This window comes from Protopterus annectens, chromosome 10.part0 (assembly GCF_019279795.1).
Source record: "Protopterus annectens isolate FY-2018-M chromosome 10.part0, PAN1.0, whole genome shotgun sequence".
NCBI classification, from domain to species: domain Eukaryota; kingdom Metazoa; phylum Chordata; order Ceratodontiformes; family Protopteridae; genus Protopterus; species Protopterus annectens.
Window position 1 is genome coordinate 1,772,722,869 of NC_056744.1, and position 16,291 is coordinate 1,772,739,159.

The 16,291-nt window shown below is 41.8% G+C and overlaps 1 protein-coding gene across 1 annotated transcript in view; it reads left to right on the plus strand.

The window, feature by feature from the left end:
• Positions 1-16,291, plus strand: part of LOC122814488 (FK506-binding protein 5-like) — a 175,903-nt gene that overhangs the window by 106,739 nt on the left and 52,873 nt on the right. The window contains exon 2 of the mRNA XM_044087064.1: positions 15,178-16,158. Coding sequence (XP_043942999.1) covers positions 15,178-16,158 — 981 coding nt within the window. The remainder of the gene's footprint in view (positions 1-15,177; positions 16,159-16,291) is intronic.

Sequence of the window (16,291 nt, forward strand, 5' to 3'; positions counted from 1 at the left end):
TTAAATTCACTGGCTTATCAGAACTTCACTCACTTTGTTCTCAGGCCTGTGGCTTTTAATGCCATGTTATAAAGATTAATTGAAAGTTGGCTGAGATAATTTCTCACACAGAAAGCTACATGTACTCAGACACACACACACACACACACACACACACACACACACACACACACACACACACACACACACACACACACACACATGTTTTTCCATCACGGGCAAAAGACTGTCAGCAGCTAGACAACCCATCAAACCACAAACACAATTGCTGTTCACACATAAAATAGTCTACACATAATACAGTTATTTAGTGGCTATAGGTTAAGCAGTCACTCTTTAAAAGGCAGATGCCAATGGGTAATAAGTCACCAAGTCTACGCACATGCCTCTGTACTAATAAATCACCAGTCTCAAGCTTCTGAAACTTAATAACACAGATCTTACCCTAATACAGTTCAGTATTATTATGGTAATTGCCCTACTTTACAAAACTAGCTTAAAACTTCAACTTCTGCAAATTGAATCTCCAGACTTTCAAAATGCAGAAACCATATTCACTAAACTCCACCTAAACCAGCAAAACATTCTAAACTTAATTGGAATTTACATACCTCCAGTTGATAACCTGACCATCCTAGAATCCATACTGCATTGGGCTTCCCACTCCCTTTCCCATGAAACTCTAGTCCTAGGTGATGTGAACATCGACTGGAACTCTATCCACTCTCTAACATCCACCAGCCATATTAACTTTATAACTTCACTCAACTCATAGATACACCTACTCACATCGATAAGTCTACCAAAAGAGAATCCATATTAGACTGGATCCTCACAAACCAACCCAATACTGCCCATCACTGTGCGCACTCAGGTCCCTCAACAACAGGCACAAATATGACTCTGTCATTCTACATGTGGGTGTGAATGACCTGAGATGTACCTCCCTGGACTACATGAAAAGAGATATGGAGGAGCTATTGGATTATGTAGCCCAGGTGGGTATGACCCAAGCCCTAAGCAGCATCCTACCATCATCCAGATGGATCCATATCTATCTGCCTGGGATGACATGATTGACAGACCTCGATGCTTTGCTAGAGATGGCCTGCATCTATCACCCCTGGGCTTTTGGATACTGGCCAAGACTCTTGCCACCCCTATAGTGCCTTTTTTAGGCAGTGTTGCAAAGACCAAATTACCACAGTAACAGCTACAAACAAATGCATTCTGAGGGTCATGCTGCTCAACACGAGAAGTCTAAATCTGAAAATGCACTCACTCAAAGCACTCCTTAAAATGGAGAACATCGACATTTGTGCTGTAACAGAGACCTGGTTCAAGGCAGCAGAAAGCACCCCTGCACTACCAGGCTATAACTCATCCCACACCTTTCGGCTCCAGAACTTGGACCGAATCTCCAAAGGCAGTGGTGTTTCCATATTCATAAAGGATGCACACACCTCCAGACAGGTAGCCCAACATAATGCATTAGAGATACTTCAGGTGCAGCTAACAATGGGTAAGACGGAGATTCAGGTCATAGCCTGCTCTAGGTCCCCAACCATGTCCCAAGACCCACACTCCACATTCCTAATCACCCTGGAGAATATTAGGGTCCAACCTAACATTCTCACACTGGGTGACTTCAACTACCCCTCCATTAACTGGGAAAGCTAATCATGTACCAATACACTTGCCCAATGTTTCCTGGAATTCATTAATTCCAATGCCCTGGACCAGTTAATTCTTACCCCCACTAGAGGTAGCAACATCCTTGACCTGGTCATTACTAGTATGGGTGACCATTGCTCTACACCAATAGTCAACTCCTCCCTGGTTAGATCCAACCACAAACTAATTACCTTGAAAATCCACATCCCTCCCACCCCACTCCCCACATAGGTAACAACCATGAAAAACTTCTCCAAAGCTAACTTTGGGCTCCTAAAAACAGAGGTGGCTAACTTCACAACACCCATGCAAATGAAGAATAGTTGCATGACCACCAACACATACACCAGTATACTATACGAACACGTACACCAATGCATGGATCTCACCATACCCAATAGAACCAAGATGCTCTACTCCAAAATAAGGAAGACAATCTGGTGGTCCCCTGCCATAAACAAACTCTACAACAGAAGGAGGAAACTGATGTGGAATAAGGTGAAGTCCCAAGACTGGAAAATCTCCCTTATCAGCCTCAACAAAAAGTTGAAATCCCTCATCAAATCCTCTAAAGGTAGCCATGAAAAGAAAATTGCAGCAGATAGTAAAGACAATCACAAGGCCTTCTATAGTTATGTAAAGAATCTCTACGGCAATACCCTGATTTTCTCTGAGCTACTGCACAATGATGCCTCCTATACCGAGCCAACAGATATTGCCAATATACTGGCCGACAGATTCAGTTCCAACTTTACCCCCCCAAAGGACCTATCATATTAACAGTAGATTGCCAGGCACCCAGTATCCACTCCTGTTTGGTATCTACTTCTCTAAAGTCCAGGCCAGTATGAAGGGACTCTGGCTGACAAAGTTTGCAGACGATTTCAAGTTGGGAGCTATTATTAACTCCCCAAGTGATGTTGACATTCTGCAGAAAGGCCTCACTGAGACCAACGACTGGTGTTAGAACCATGGCCTTAAGCTCAATGCCAAAAAATGTGTTGTCATCCCCTTTGGGAAAAACCCAGTTCCCATGTATTACCACATCGATGGTAGTCCACTGAACACAGAAGGCGTTATAAGAGATCTGGGAACACAGGTTGACAGCAACATCTCTTTTGATCACCACATTGCCACTGTGGTCAGAAAGTCCTTCTCTGTGGCACATCTCATTACTAAGGGTTTTGCATCCAGGAAGAACAAGGTCATTGTCTCCCTCTACTCTTCCCTCATTAGGCCAATTATCAAGTACAATGCCCCATTTGGCATGTACCTCACTAGACACCTGCAACAACTGGAGAGGCCGCAAAAGTACCCCACAAAGAGGATCCTAGGACTTAAACACTTGTCCTATATGGACAGACTCAAAAAACTCCAACTATCCTCTGTCTCATATCGCCTACTTAAAGGCGATCTCTGCTTGACTCACAAAGCCATGTCTGACCCAGCTCTGTTAGAAATGCTACATCTAAAGAAATCCCAATCCCTCCACACCACACACTCCAGAGACCTCAACCTCAATACCGCAACCAACAGAACATGCTGGAGAGACAAGTTCATAACCCAGAGACTGCCCATGCTATGGAATAGACTTCCCATACATGTCAAACAGAGCACCTCACTGGCCCTCTTCAAGAGAAATCTTGATGAGTGGATGGGAAATAGAAAATTCACCCCGGGGATCACTCCAGTGGGTCTACTCGACAGAGGCACTGGGAACTAAAGTCGGGTGGCATGATGCCAGGGTAATCCTATGGGAAAGGCTTGTAAAGGCTCCAGAGCCATTAGCCTAGTACACACCTATGAACCAATGAACCTATCAGTGTGGTACACTGCCTGACTTTCTCAGTGACCACAACCCCACATTTATCCTTAGACACAAACTAAAACCTAATAACTCTCCCTCCACTCTACAAACCCGCTGCCAGAAAAACTTCCCTACTGCTCACATTTTAGAAGCTCTAAAATCTTGTAACTAGTCCCCCATCAAAAGCCTTCCACTTGACAAGGCAGTTGAACACTTTAACTCCACATTTCTAAACATCCTCAACCATCTATCACCAATCAAAACAATTAGGATACATAGTAACCCTACCCCATGGCTACAAAAATAACACAAGAGCCTTACTCAAGGACAAGGACAAAGCTTGGAAAATCTGGTGACAACATAAGACACCCACAACTAGGCAAACCTTTCTTGAACTCCAAAATAAGGCAAAAAATAAATTAAGATTGACAAGCAAAATCACAACATTTCCCTACAAAGTAAACACATTTCCAACCCTCAAAATTTTGGGCTGCAATGAACAACATTCTCCAGCCTCCTGGACCCCCCCCCAATATAGAAGGTACAAACTCAGACATAGCCACTAGCTCAAACTAATACTTTACCACCTGTATACTTAAACTCATAAATAGTACAAACACTCCCAACTTACCACAAACATGTAAGGCCCAAAACAACACTAGCCCCTTCTCTCTCATGCCAGTACCAACTTCTGTTATCCAAAAATCCTTAAGTAAAGTCAAGCCAACCACCCTCGCAGCAAACAATCTTCCTGCTGAATACCTTCAACTTGAATCCCAAGCTATAGCTTACCCCATCTCACCGCTAATAAATAGATCCATTACTGAAAATACTGTCCCATCCTTGTGGAAGACCTCATTCATCATTCCCCTTCACAAGGGTGGCCCCTCTACTGACCTCCCCAATTACAGACCCATCGTGATCTTCTCACCCCTATCAAAGATCTTAAAAAAGTGCATCCATCATCAACTCCTCACCCACCTTCTCTCCAATAATCTCCTCTCCAAATCCCAACGTGTATTTTGCCCATCCCACAGTACCACCATCACCCTAATTATCTTCACCAACAGTATAAACTCACTCAGGTGCCAAGGCAACTTAGTCTCTGCTACCGTTCTAGACTTATCCAAAGCATTTGATACAGTCTCCCACAATAAACTCCTAACATGCCTGTCTGAACTCAGCATTGACAACCTCACCCTACTTTGGTTCAAAAGTTACCTAGATAACTGCCAACAGGCTGTCAAATGGCTCAACTCCCTATACCCCCACTTGATGTCACAATAAACATCCCACAAGGCTCTATTTTAGGCTCCCTTCTTTTTAACATCTTTACAAACCAACTTCACCTAGCAACCACTAAAGCTGACATAGTCCAATATGCTGACGACACAGCCCTGATCTGCTCCCCTCCTAATATCCAACTTCTCCAGCAAAAAGCCCAAGAATCCTTTACAGAGATAGAAAACTGGTTAAGTCACAATTGATATTAAACCCCAAGGAAACACAGCTTATGTTGTTTCACCAAACAAAGACCAATGACCCCAACTTCTCCATACTCTCAATCAACAGGACACTCATCACCCCAGTATCAGAGGCCAAACTACTAGGACTTACAATTGACCCACAACTAAGATACAACAGACACATCTCCATGACTAGCTCCAAAGTCCATAAAAAACTAGGTACCATATATCGCTGCTAAAAATACCTCACCTCCAAGTCTAGAACTGGTATAACTAGAACCCACTTCCTGTCCACATTACTTTATGCATCCCCAGTTCTAACAAACCTAAATAAAACTGACCTGAACAAACTATCTTTGTGCTACAACAAAACTACAAGGTTTGCAACCAATGCCAAATCACGCTCCCACCACTGCCAGTTCCTACACTTATTACATAAAATATGTACTGGTATTATTCCTTTACTTAAAGGAGAGCCGCACCCACAGACATGTTAATTTCATCATGGGTTGGTGTTTCCTATATTTTAACACCACTCTGGGACTATTTACAGTTTTTTAAATATTTCTATATGTAATTTCTCAGTCTGACTACATGGGGTCTGGCATCTTGAAATACTTCGATATGTTTAGTCAGCCTCTAGATATCCCACAATGCAGTGCTTGGCTGTAAAAAATTACATCTCACAGGCTCCTTTCTTTCTAAAGCTTCTGTTACTGCATTGATTTTACATGCATACACTGCTGTCTTTCAGTCAGTAAGTTTTTAGTAACATTTCATGCCGGTCAATGACTACTTAAAACACAAACAGTGCAAATGCCACAGAACAGACTTTCAAAGTGCTTTTTACTGGCACTTCTTTTTAGACTGGCTAAACTTCAGTCTTTTGTGAAACCTGAATTGTACTACTTTGACTCATTGCCCATCCCTCTTCACACCTAACTTCCCCATCTGTCAAAGTGCTATGAGTAATTTGAGCTGTTACCTGCTGTAGCTGACAGCTCACAGCAGGAAACTTGACTCCTGTACGGTTTCCTTATTCTAGCCGTTACTTCTTGTATGGGTAGGGGAAGGACCAGGGAGCTTCAAAGCATGGGTGGGTTTTTAGGACAGTAGTGGTAATGTCAGTTTGGGGAGGGAAATGGCAGGAAAACTAGCTGTATTATGTGGCCTTGATGACATCAGTGAATTGGAGACTGCAGAAAGGGCAGGACGAAAGTTTTTGAAAGTGAAACCACCACAGTACAGTAAGGTACTGTTCAAGTGTAGAGAAACAGACAATTCAAAATATTTTAATTGCAGTATTTTTGTTTATTCGCAGCAGGGACAGTAAATAGGGAGAAAAAAGACAGAGAAGTTGAGCATTTAATAATAGAATCCCATTGTTGTCCTTTAATGTAAAATTATGATGTAAAATGGAAAATGGTGATGAAGCAATGCAATGTCTTTTGGCTTATCCCGGTTAGGGGTCACCACAGCAGATCACCGATCTGCATATTGAATGGCAATGTTTTTTTAGGGTGTTAAGTTGCCAGTCTGGTACCCAGTCTTCAAATAAGGCACACACACTCACTCTCACACACACACACACACACACACACACACACACACACACACACACACACACACACACACACACACACACACACACACACACACATACATACATACACACACTTATCTGCATGTCTTTAGAACTCACTAGACCATAGGGAGGACATGCAGACTCCACACAGTGGTGAAGCTACTTTAAAACACAGGAGTGAGTTTTAACAAATATGTATTTTGGATGTTATGTCAAGGAAGAGAATATCATAAATGCATGTTGTGAGACAGACTATGATTTTTTTCAATGAAGGTAGACCTAGCTTCAGGACCAAGCATAACATCATGTAATATTTCTTGATGAAAATTGTCCACATAGCTGAGTAAACAAACCAAAACACAGGTTTGGGTGATATTCACAGCTCAAGCCCTTCAGTGCAGCCAGCACAAGATGGAGTCAATGCCATTTGACTTGCATTCTATTAAGGCTGCAGACAGTTTTAATGCTATACATACTGTACCAGATGGATTGTGGAATACACCAAAAAGCTTGATGGAAACATCTTAGTGCTGTTACTTATTGCAGATGAGAAATTGTTTGCAAAGATCCCCTAGGCAAAGTCCATCAGAACAATGTCATGTAATGCATGACACTCTTGTGTCTGTCTCTTTTCAATAAATACAGACTTGTTTATGCCTTTTGTAAACCAGGTGACACTTGGTCCATAAAGGTATCTGGTTTTGGTGGACATCAACAGATTTTAACTTGCTCAGACTTGTGACGTGTGGAGGTAGAGAGTGTGTAAAACCCAGGTGTGACACCCCAGCACTAGCCTAGTAATAGAGGAGCCTCAATCCTCACCACTAGCACCAATGGGGGATGTGCATTGGGGGGATCACAGGTACACACACACTATTTCCAGATGCAGCTCTCTGCAACAAGTATAATTTCCCTTAAGAGCACACAGAGACACAGTCTGGAGCTGGTTTCTCCCTCTTTCTCCACATCCCCAGTAAGAATCCCCACTGGCACATATACAGATTTGAGATTTCAGCTGAGTGACCAAGCCAAGATCTCCAGCACCCTCTCTGCCCAACCAGTGCTTCATGTCCCTGCCCGAGTAGCTGACACACACACTCTTTGAGTTTGATTTATACACACACACACACACACACACACACACACACACACACACACACACACACACACCTGGGAAACACTGGCTCAGGTTTACTAGCTGTGCTCCCTTCTGCCCAGACTATAAGATTTTTTTCCTCTGCCACCAGACATTCCTTATCAGTTACTTAAACGCCCTTAACAAAGGATGTCCAATCTTACAGTATAATGTTACTGTTAATATAAATGGTAGTTTGATCATGAGCAAGGCTATTAGGAGTGGGTTGCTCAGTGTCACCAAATAAATATGGAAGCATTCTCAGAACTTAAATATGTCTCACAAATATCAGCCTCAATGAAAGGTTTAAATATATTTAATAATAAATAATAAAAGAACAAGAAAATACTCAGTATATAACCACAGTTACATCAGAGTTCAAAATCACAGGAAATATTTAAATCAACATTGCAGGACAGTCTCAAATAAATAAAGAAAACATCTAAACTATACTTCACTATATTCCTGACTGAATCTAAGATAATTACTTACCCTATTTAACTTACTTACACAGCAACAAGGCAGATATGGTGAGTGGATCTTCTTGTCAGGTCAAAAACAAAATACAGAATACCCAGTCTCACTCAGAGAGTTATTAAATTAGTATCTCAAATATTACTACTGGGATAGCTTGCAGAATGACATCATGTCTTGTCATCTAACTCTATCCCAGGTAAAATAACAACCACTGATGCAGCTGGTAGCATTTAGCATCTAGCTGTGAAAATGTATGCACAAGGCTTTTTCTCAGATCTTTGCAGATACTGGAAGTCATAAAACAATAAAACACTTCCAAGACAATACTGAAAGCCTCGAGTTCTAGGCATTGTGTTTGTTACTGCACTGAAACTGAAAGATAACCTCCTTGTATTAATGTTGCCATGAAGTAATTTAATTTCAGCTATTTTTCTGAAGTTAACTTCTGGTGTCCCAGTTTCCATTGTTAAAATATATACATCTAAACAGTTATAATATTGTAGGTACATTTCTGTTCTAGTCCAATAGGGTACACTGTTGTTACATTTTAAAGCTCAGTACTGTACAAACCTGTTCAACACACACTTCTGTACCAGCAGTTTGATATACACATAACATATAGTTCTAATACATTTGTAACACAGGTATATGAATCATGTTGATATTCACAGATGACTTATAATTATTTGCAAAATTCCAGATAGCTGGGCTGGCAGTATCTCCTTTTGTGACATTTCTCCCCCTCGAAGACTCAAGCTAATTTTTCAATGACCCTTGAGAAATGTTGCTTGCAAGGACTGAGACTATCTGAGAATACCTTGCCTATTCCCTATCTTGAGATTCCAGCTGAGTTGGCATTGTTAACCCCACTGTGCTGCTTCACTGTCATATCATATGCTTGCAGTCCTAGGCTCCACCATAGTAATTTGGGATTTTGCTGGCTGGATCTCTGTAGACATGGATCCCCCTCAGACTCCTCCTGCCTCTTAGTGCAAATACTTAGCACCAGGACCTCCCAGTCATGGTAAGGTTTCATCATGTTAACATGGTACAGTTTGTGCCCCTGCCTTCTGCCTAGCAGTTCTACCATGTAGTTAAAATGACTGACCTTCCTTATCACTTTGAAGGGTCCCTGCCAAACTGCCTGCAGCTTGTTGTGTCTGAGAGGAATGAGAACCATAACCTACTTCCCTACAGCATACTCTCTAGCTCAAGCATTCCTGTCATACCAGACGTTTTTCTGCTGCTGGGCTTCTGTCAGGTTCTCCTGGGCAAAGACCATGAGTTCCCTGAGCCTTGTCTTAAAATTTAGGGCAAATGCTACAACAGACTCCTTGTGAGATTCACACTCACCCTTTCACTCATCACTAATCATATCTAGAGATCCCCTCACCATATGCCCATACAGCATCTCAAAGGGTGAAAAACCTGTGGATTCCTTGGGCAACTCTCTGTAAGGAAACAAAAGTTGAGGCAAATATTTGTCACGCTCCCGCTTAAACTGGTCTGCAAATGCCCATAGTATGGTATTAGTGTAGAGTTTAATCTCTCAACTAGACCATTAGTCTGGGGATGGTAGGGGGTGGTCTTTAGGTGATTCACCCCACAGCACTCCCACAGACAAGTCAGCAGGTCTGACATGAAACTGGCACCTCTGTCAGTCGCTATTTTTTTTGGGAAACCTACCCTGCTGAAAATCTCTAACAAAGCATTTCCCACCTTTTCTGCCTCAATGGGGGACAGGGTCACCACTTCAGGGTATCTGGTAGCATAATCTACTACTACTAGGATATACTTTTTCCCTATGAACTTGCGGTACTCAGAGGCTCACAATATCCAGCGCTACCCTCTGAAATGGCTCCTCAATCACAGGCAAAGGCACCAAAGGAGTCTTGACTTTGTATCATACCTTGCCTGCCTTTTGGCACTGCTCACAGGTCCTGCAGTACCCTGTTACATCTCTGAAAATCCCAGGCCAATAAACATTCTGCATAATACATCTCTTGATATGCTTTATGTCCATATGACCAGCAAAGGTAATGTCATGGGCTATGGCTAGAAGTGCCTGATAGTAGGCTCTGGGCACTACCAACTGCTGTATTCTCTCACCCTCTAGCCCTCTCTCAGGGGTCCTCTCTTTATACAGTAATGCTCTCTCCCAGTATACAGATTCCCCCTTGCCCTTGAGAATCAGGTGCCTCCCTGGCTACCTCCCTCAGGCCTTGTAATTTAGGGTCTGAGAGCTGAGCCTGTCTCATCTATCAGTTTGTAACCCTTCCCAGCTCCCCTTCCACAAGAAGTCTGGTATTCTCTGACAGTGGTGCCTCACTGTCAGTCTAGGTACTACTACTACTCACCTCTCCCCTTGCAGTCACTCTGTCCAAGGGAACATCAGTACCCACAAGCAGTTGTGGCTCACCTTCAGTCTCACTGCTACAGGGTGGCTCCCTCTCTGAAGTAACCACCACACCAGTCCTGACTTCAGGTCTGTGGTCTGTCTGAGTCCCCCAAGGCTACCAGACCCACATGCTTGTTTCCAAGCCTGACTGCATGTAACTGCATGCAAACAATGTATTGTAATATCAGAATCATTCCCTATCATGATATCTCGATATCCTCAAACACACCTACTTACTTGCTTCCTTTTCCATCCTTCCAAGCAAGGTGAACCCTAGCCAAAGATATTTGGAATGGGGTCCATCCTAAAACACTGACTGGAGTAGACTGCCCAGGTAAGTAGTGCTCCTCTTTAACCATTGCAGGCTTCACAATGTTTAGGTCAGAGGCTGTATCTGACTTAACAGTGGCGTGTTTCCCATCTACTAAGCTAGGATATAACCTCTTGTGGTAGTTTGGTAGCCTTGTTGTCTCCAGACAACTCACTGCTGGCATTCTGTCATCCCCACTTACTGGCTCTCCTACCTTTTATTCCCTACCTTGCCTCTGTGGGATCTATATGCTACATGGCCCCATTTGTTGCATTTAGAACACTTTAGCCTTGGTCCTGGCCATGTACATGAACTAGTGGCTTCCCCTGCTACTGATGGACTCTGTTGGGGTGGTCTAGGCTGCCCATCATGGGTTCCCTTAGAGCCATGAGCAGCACTGGATATCCATTTCCTGTGCAATGATGCCCTGCTTGCTAGGTACGTTTCCCTTTTTCCCCCCAACTCATCTGCTGTTACATTCTCTGTCCGCTAACCAGATTCTCACATCCTCAGGCAAAGTGCTAAGGGCATGTTCCCACACCAAAAGTTCTGCAGCCCTTCAAAAGTGTGAACTGACACCCACCCACTCACCCATCTATGAAAATAAGTGCTTAACTCAGCAATATATTCACACAAACTTTCATTTGACTTGCATCTATGCTCACAAAACTTTTTTTCTATAAGCTTCAGATGTTAACTTAAAACACACTAACAAACAATTTTTAACTGTATTATAATTTAAGCAATCACTATCACACAATTTAGAAATAGTAGTCACAGCTTTACCATGGAGTAAGGGGGTCAGGAACCGTACCCAGAACCCTTCGTCAGCATTATACTGTTTATATACCCTTTCAATCATATGAATAAAACTGTAACAATTACCACTCTCTGTAAATTGTGGAATAAATTTACTAACCTTTGTTGCTTCTGGGGTTCTGTTATTCCCTTTCCCATTACCTCCATGACCCCGGGGAAGAGTCAGCATCTCCTTCTCACGTTGCCTCTGCCTCTCATTCTCTTCAGCTTCCAGATGTCTCAGTTTCTCATTTTCTTTGGCTTCCAGGCATCTCAGTCTCTCTGCTGATTCTATTTCCAAATGTTTTACTCCAGTTCAAGTCTCTTTAACTCCAGATGGATTTTTAAGTCCTCTGTGGAAAGGGTGAACTGTCCATTTTCTGAGAGTTGTACATCACCAAGGCCAGTCTGGTTGTCCTCCTAGCTGCTAGTCTGTGATGCAGCTGTGACTAAGGCAGTCATTTCTGCTTTAGTCAGCTTGGCATGACCCAGTCATTTGTCTTGGCACATCTCAGCCAATTGGCTCCTTGTCAGCTTCTCATACTCCTCTGGTGACATCCTTGCCTGCTGTCTCTGACTAAGCTAAAAAAAAATAAAAATTATTGTGATATGAAATTCTGAATTCTCAGTGTGTGGCACATTGAGACTACAAATACTTTCTTTAGTGACCACTGTTTACAGGCTACAGGAATTCAACATCCACACCACTGAATCCTAATATGTGGATATCCCAAAAACTATAACCAAAACAGGAAATGTATAGGAACCTTCTGAATGCTGACAGTACCATCCTTAAACACCTTTGTCAGGATAACACCATTCATATTATGAAATTTGATAAAGGTGTGTGTGTGTGTGTGTGTGTGTGTGTGTGTGTGTGTGTGTGTGTGTGTGTGTGTGTGTGTGTGTGTGTGTGTTTCAGGGAGGTGTTTCTATGGATTCTGATGAAAATGTTAACAGCATGAGCCTGATGCTTAATAGAAATGATTTTTACAGACAAATATCCATGAATGAAATGAAAGTGGCTTATAGTAAAATAGATTTGGGGCTAGATGACTTAAAACTAAATTAAGTTACTTTGGATTCCACCTACCATTTCTTTAGCACATCAGAAATTCAATAACACCTTCTATATTTAGAATTCTGAAAACCCATAAGAAAGAGAATAATCCACCATTTAGAGCTAAGGGTAGTAAAACTTGAGAGTTGCGGAGTAGTCGATAAAAAATTGAATGGTATATACCTTTTCCCTAACATCCTTAAGGACGTATGGCATCCTACAAGGACTGGCTCTGGAAATTTGTTACAGATGATAAACAGAATCTGTATGCAGTTATCTCCCATAATATAGGTCTGGCTTGATTTAGGGGATGCCCTTTATGAAATATAATTTCTGCAGGGAGTGGATGTTGATTTAATCTGTGACTATATGGATATAGTCCCTGGTGGCTCTGCATATTAGTCTAGGGGTATGTGGAAGTATAAACAAAATAAAATAAAAATTTTCGCAACCGTTCTAAGTATGTGGAAGTATGATAGCCACCCCAACCCCCCCCAGTCACACTCAGAGACACACTCATCCATTCACACATACCCACACACACACACACACACACACACACACACACACACACACACATATGCATGCTTGCATATATATATATATATATATATATATATATATATATATATATATATATATATATATATATACATGTATACTTACACACACACACACACACACACACACACACACACCTTCCTAACGTACCCCTCAATAACTCCCCTACTGCTACCTGTCAGGCAGACATGCACTCACACACATACTCAGACATGTAGCCCCTTGTATACATCCTTGCACACACACCCTAACTCTACCTTACAACTAAACACCCCAGCATTTACCTCAACCATGATAAATGAACATGGGCTTTTGGACTTGTTCGCTACCACAAGGAGACAGGAATGCCCATTTTAGCATATGCTGGCAAGTGATTCCATGAATCATTCAACTATGTTGATGCCTTACTGCAGGCAGTTCCCAGGAAGAGCACATGACTTGAAATTCTAAAAGGTTACGGAGAGGGATACGCATCGTGGACACTTCATGGTAATGTTTATGAATTTAGTTCTGAATTTAAACAAACAAACCAGAGCACACAGGGCAATTTAAAAAAGCACTACTCTTTTAGTCAATTATAAATTTTACCCAGAGCAATAGTAGCACCCGTGTTCCAACCAGGAAATTACTTGGTAAACCAGTTCAAATTACAGAGGTCTACCACAGCTCAAAAATACAATTTAATACTTAAGTTAGACTTTATTATAACTGAATTAAACTGCACAAAACAAAGGTATACTTCCCAGGTAATGTCTGAGTAGGTATCCTCAAGTATGCTCATGCAATTACAGCCCAGGAGAGTTTAACAAATGAACAAACAAAAGCAAACAAAAACCGTTACAATGCTATAGTTTTTGTCAAGTATGAAACTGTGATGCAAAATCTTGCAGTGGTTAACTACTGTGAGATAACTTCATTTTGGCTGTATACCAGTGACAGTAGAATTATTGCATGTTATTAGATAGATTATGAGATTTTTTTTTTCAAAAATATGAGTGTGATTTAAAAAAGAAATCTGATAGTTACTTCTAGCTTCAAGACTAATCCTAGTACTAATCCTGTACGTACTTATAACTTCAAGACAAATCCCAGTGCTATATAATATTCATTCACAAAACTGAAAGATAGCTGACTGAACACATTGAAACAGCAGATCGATATTCACTTCTCAGGGTCTTCACTGCAGTTGGCTCAAGACAGAGGCAGTAGCATTGTACTACACCTGATACACAGTGGAGCACATTGAGAAACTACCAGAGGATAGCTTTGTATTCCTACTGATTCCTAATGATACAATGTTTAGTGGGACACTTTAGGCAAATGCCATAAGGGCAGGGTTATGTGATGAGTGACCTTCTTTTATTGGTTTGTTTTCCAGGGGACATACTTCATGATTCTACTTTTATCAACCAGGTAGCACCCAGTCCATAGATGTATCTGTTTTTGTAGATACCAAAAGGGGTTTTCATGGCCAGAATTTGAAAATATGTAGGCTGAGGTTTAGAAACTCAAGATCCTCTGCTACAGTTCATGACAGGTTTTGTCTTTATCTTCAGGCCATAGTGCTGTTCAATTCTTGACCTATTAATACTGGTGCATATTTTTGAAGAAATGCATGTTTGCTATTTTTTCCCAACTACATCTGCAAGTGTTGCTTTGTACTGGAATATTCTCTAACTGCCCATCATGGTAAAAATCACATTTTCCCAAGAAATATATGTTGTCACATTAATCCACCTTCTTCTTCAACTGTCAGAGAAGGTAGGAGAGGGGCTTTGATTTGAGAAACATACTTACAGCTGACTTGACACCCCAACCTTCTAGGAAAATGGGAAGAACTAAGTTGATGATGACATGACTCCTCCCCATCAGTGCTGAATTTGATGTAGCCATTTTTTTCCTGCAGATGCAGATATTATGGACACAATCCAGAAGGAGAAAGAGGAGGACACAGGGATTGTCCCTAGTGCAGAACTGAATGATTTGGACACAGATAAGGAAGAGACAATCCAGAAGGAGAAAGAGGAAGACACAGGGATTGTCCCTAGTGCAGAACTGAATGACTTGGACACAGATAAGGAAGAGACAATCCAGAAGAAGAAAGAGGAAGACACAGGGATTGTCCCTAGTACAGAAATGAATGACTTGGATACAGATAAGGAAGTGACAATCCAGAAGGAGAAAGAGGAAGACACAGGGATTGTCCCTAGTGCAGAACTGAATGACTTGGACACAGATAAGGAAGAGACATTCCAGAAGGAGAAAGAGGAAGACACAGGGATTGTCCCTAGTACAGAACTGAATGACTTGGACACAGATAAGGAACAGACATTCCAGAAGGCGAAAGAGGAAGACACAGGGATTGTCCCTAGTGCAGAACTGAATGACTTGGATACAGATAAGGAAGAGACAATCCAGAAGGAGAAAGAGGAAGACACAGGGATTGTCCCTAGTGCAGAACTGAATGACTTGGACACAGATAAGGAAGAGACAATCCAGAAGGAGAAAGAGGAAGACACAAGGATTGTCCCTAGTGCAGAACTGAATGACTTGGATACAGATAAGGAAGTGACAATCCAGAAGGAGAAAGAGGAAGACACAGGGATTGTCCCTAGTACAGAACTGAATGACTTGGATACAGATAAGGAAGTGACAATCCAGAAGGAGAAAGAGGAAGACATAGGGATTGTCCCTAGTGCAGAACTGAATGACTTGGATACAGATAAGGAAGTGACAATCCAGAAGGAGAAAGAGGAAGACACAGGGATTGTCCCTAGTGCAGAACTGAATGACTTGGACACAGATAAGGAAGTGACAATCCAGAAGGAGAAGGAAGGAGATGCAGGGGTCATTCCTAGTACAGAACTAGCTGACTTGGAAGCAACAGGTATGTGTATTACTGAAATCCCATCTACATTATTGTTCAGAAACTAGAATTTAAGTCATTTTTGAGGAGTTCCCTGTAAAAGGCTTTCAATAAGACATATGAAAACATGAAATAATAGATTAAAAGAGGATTT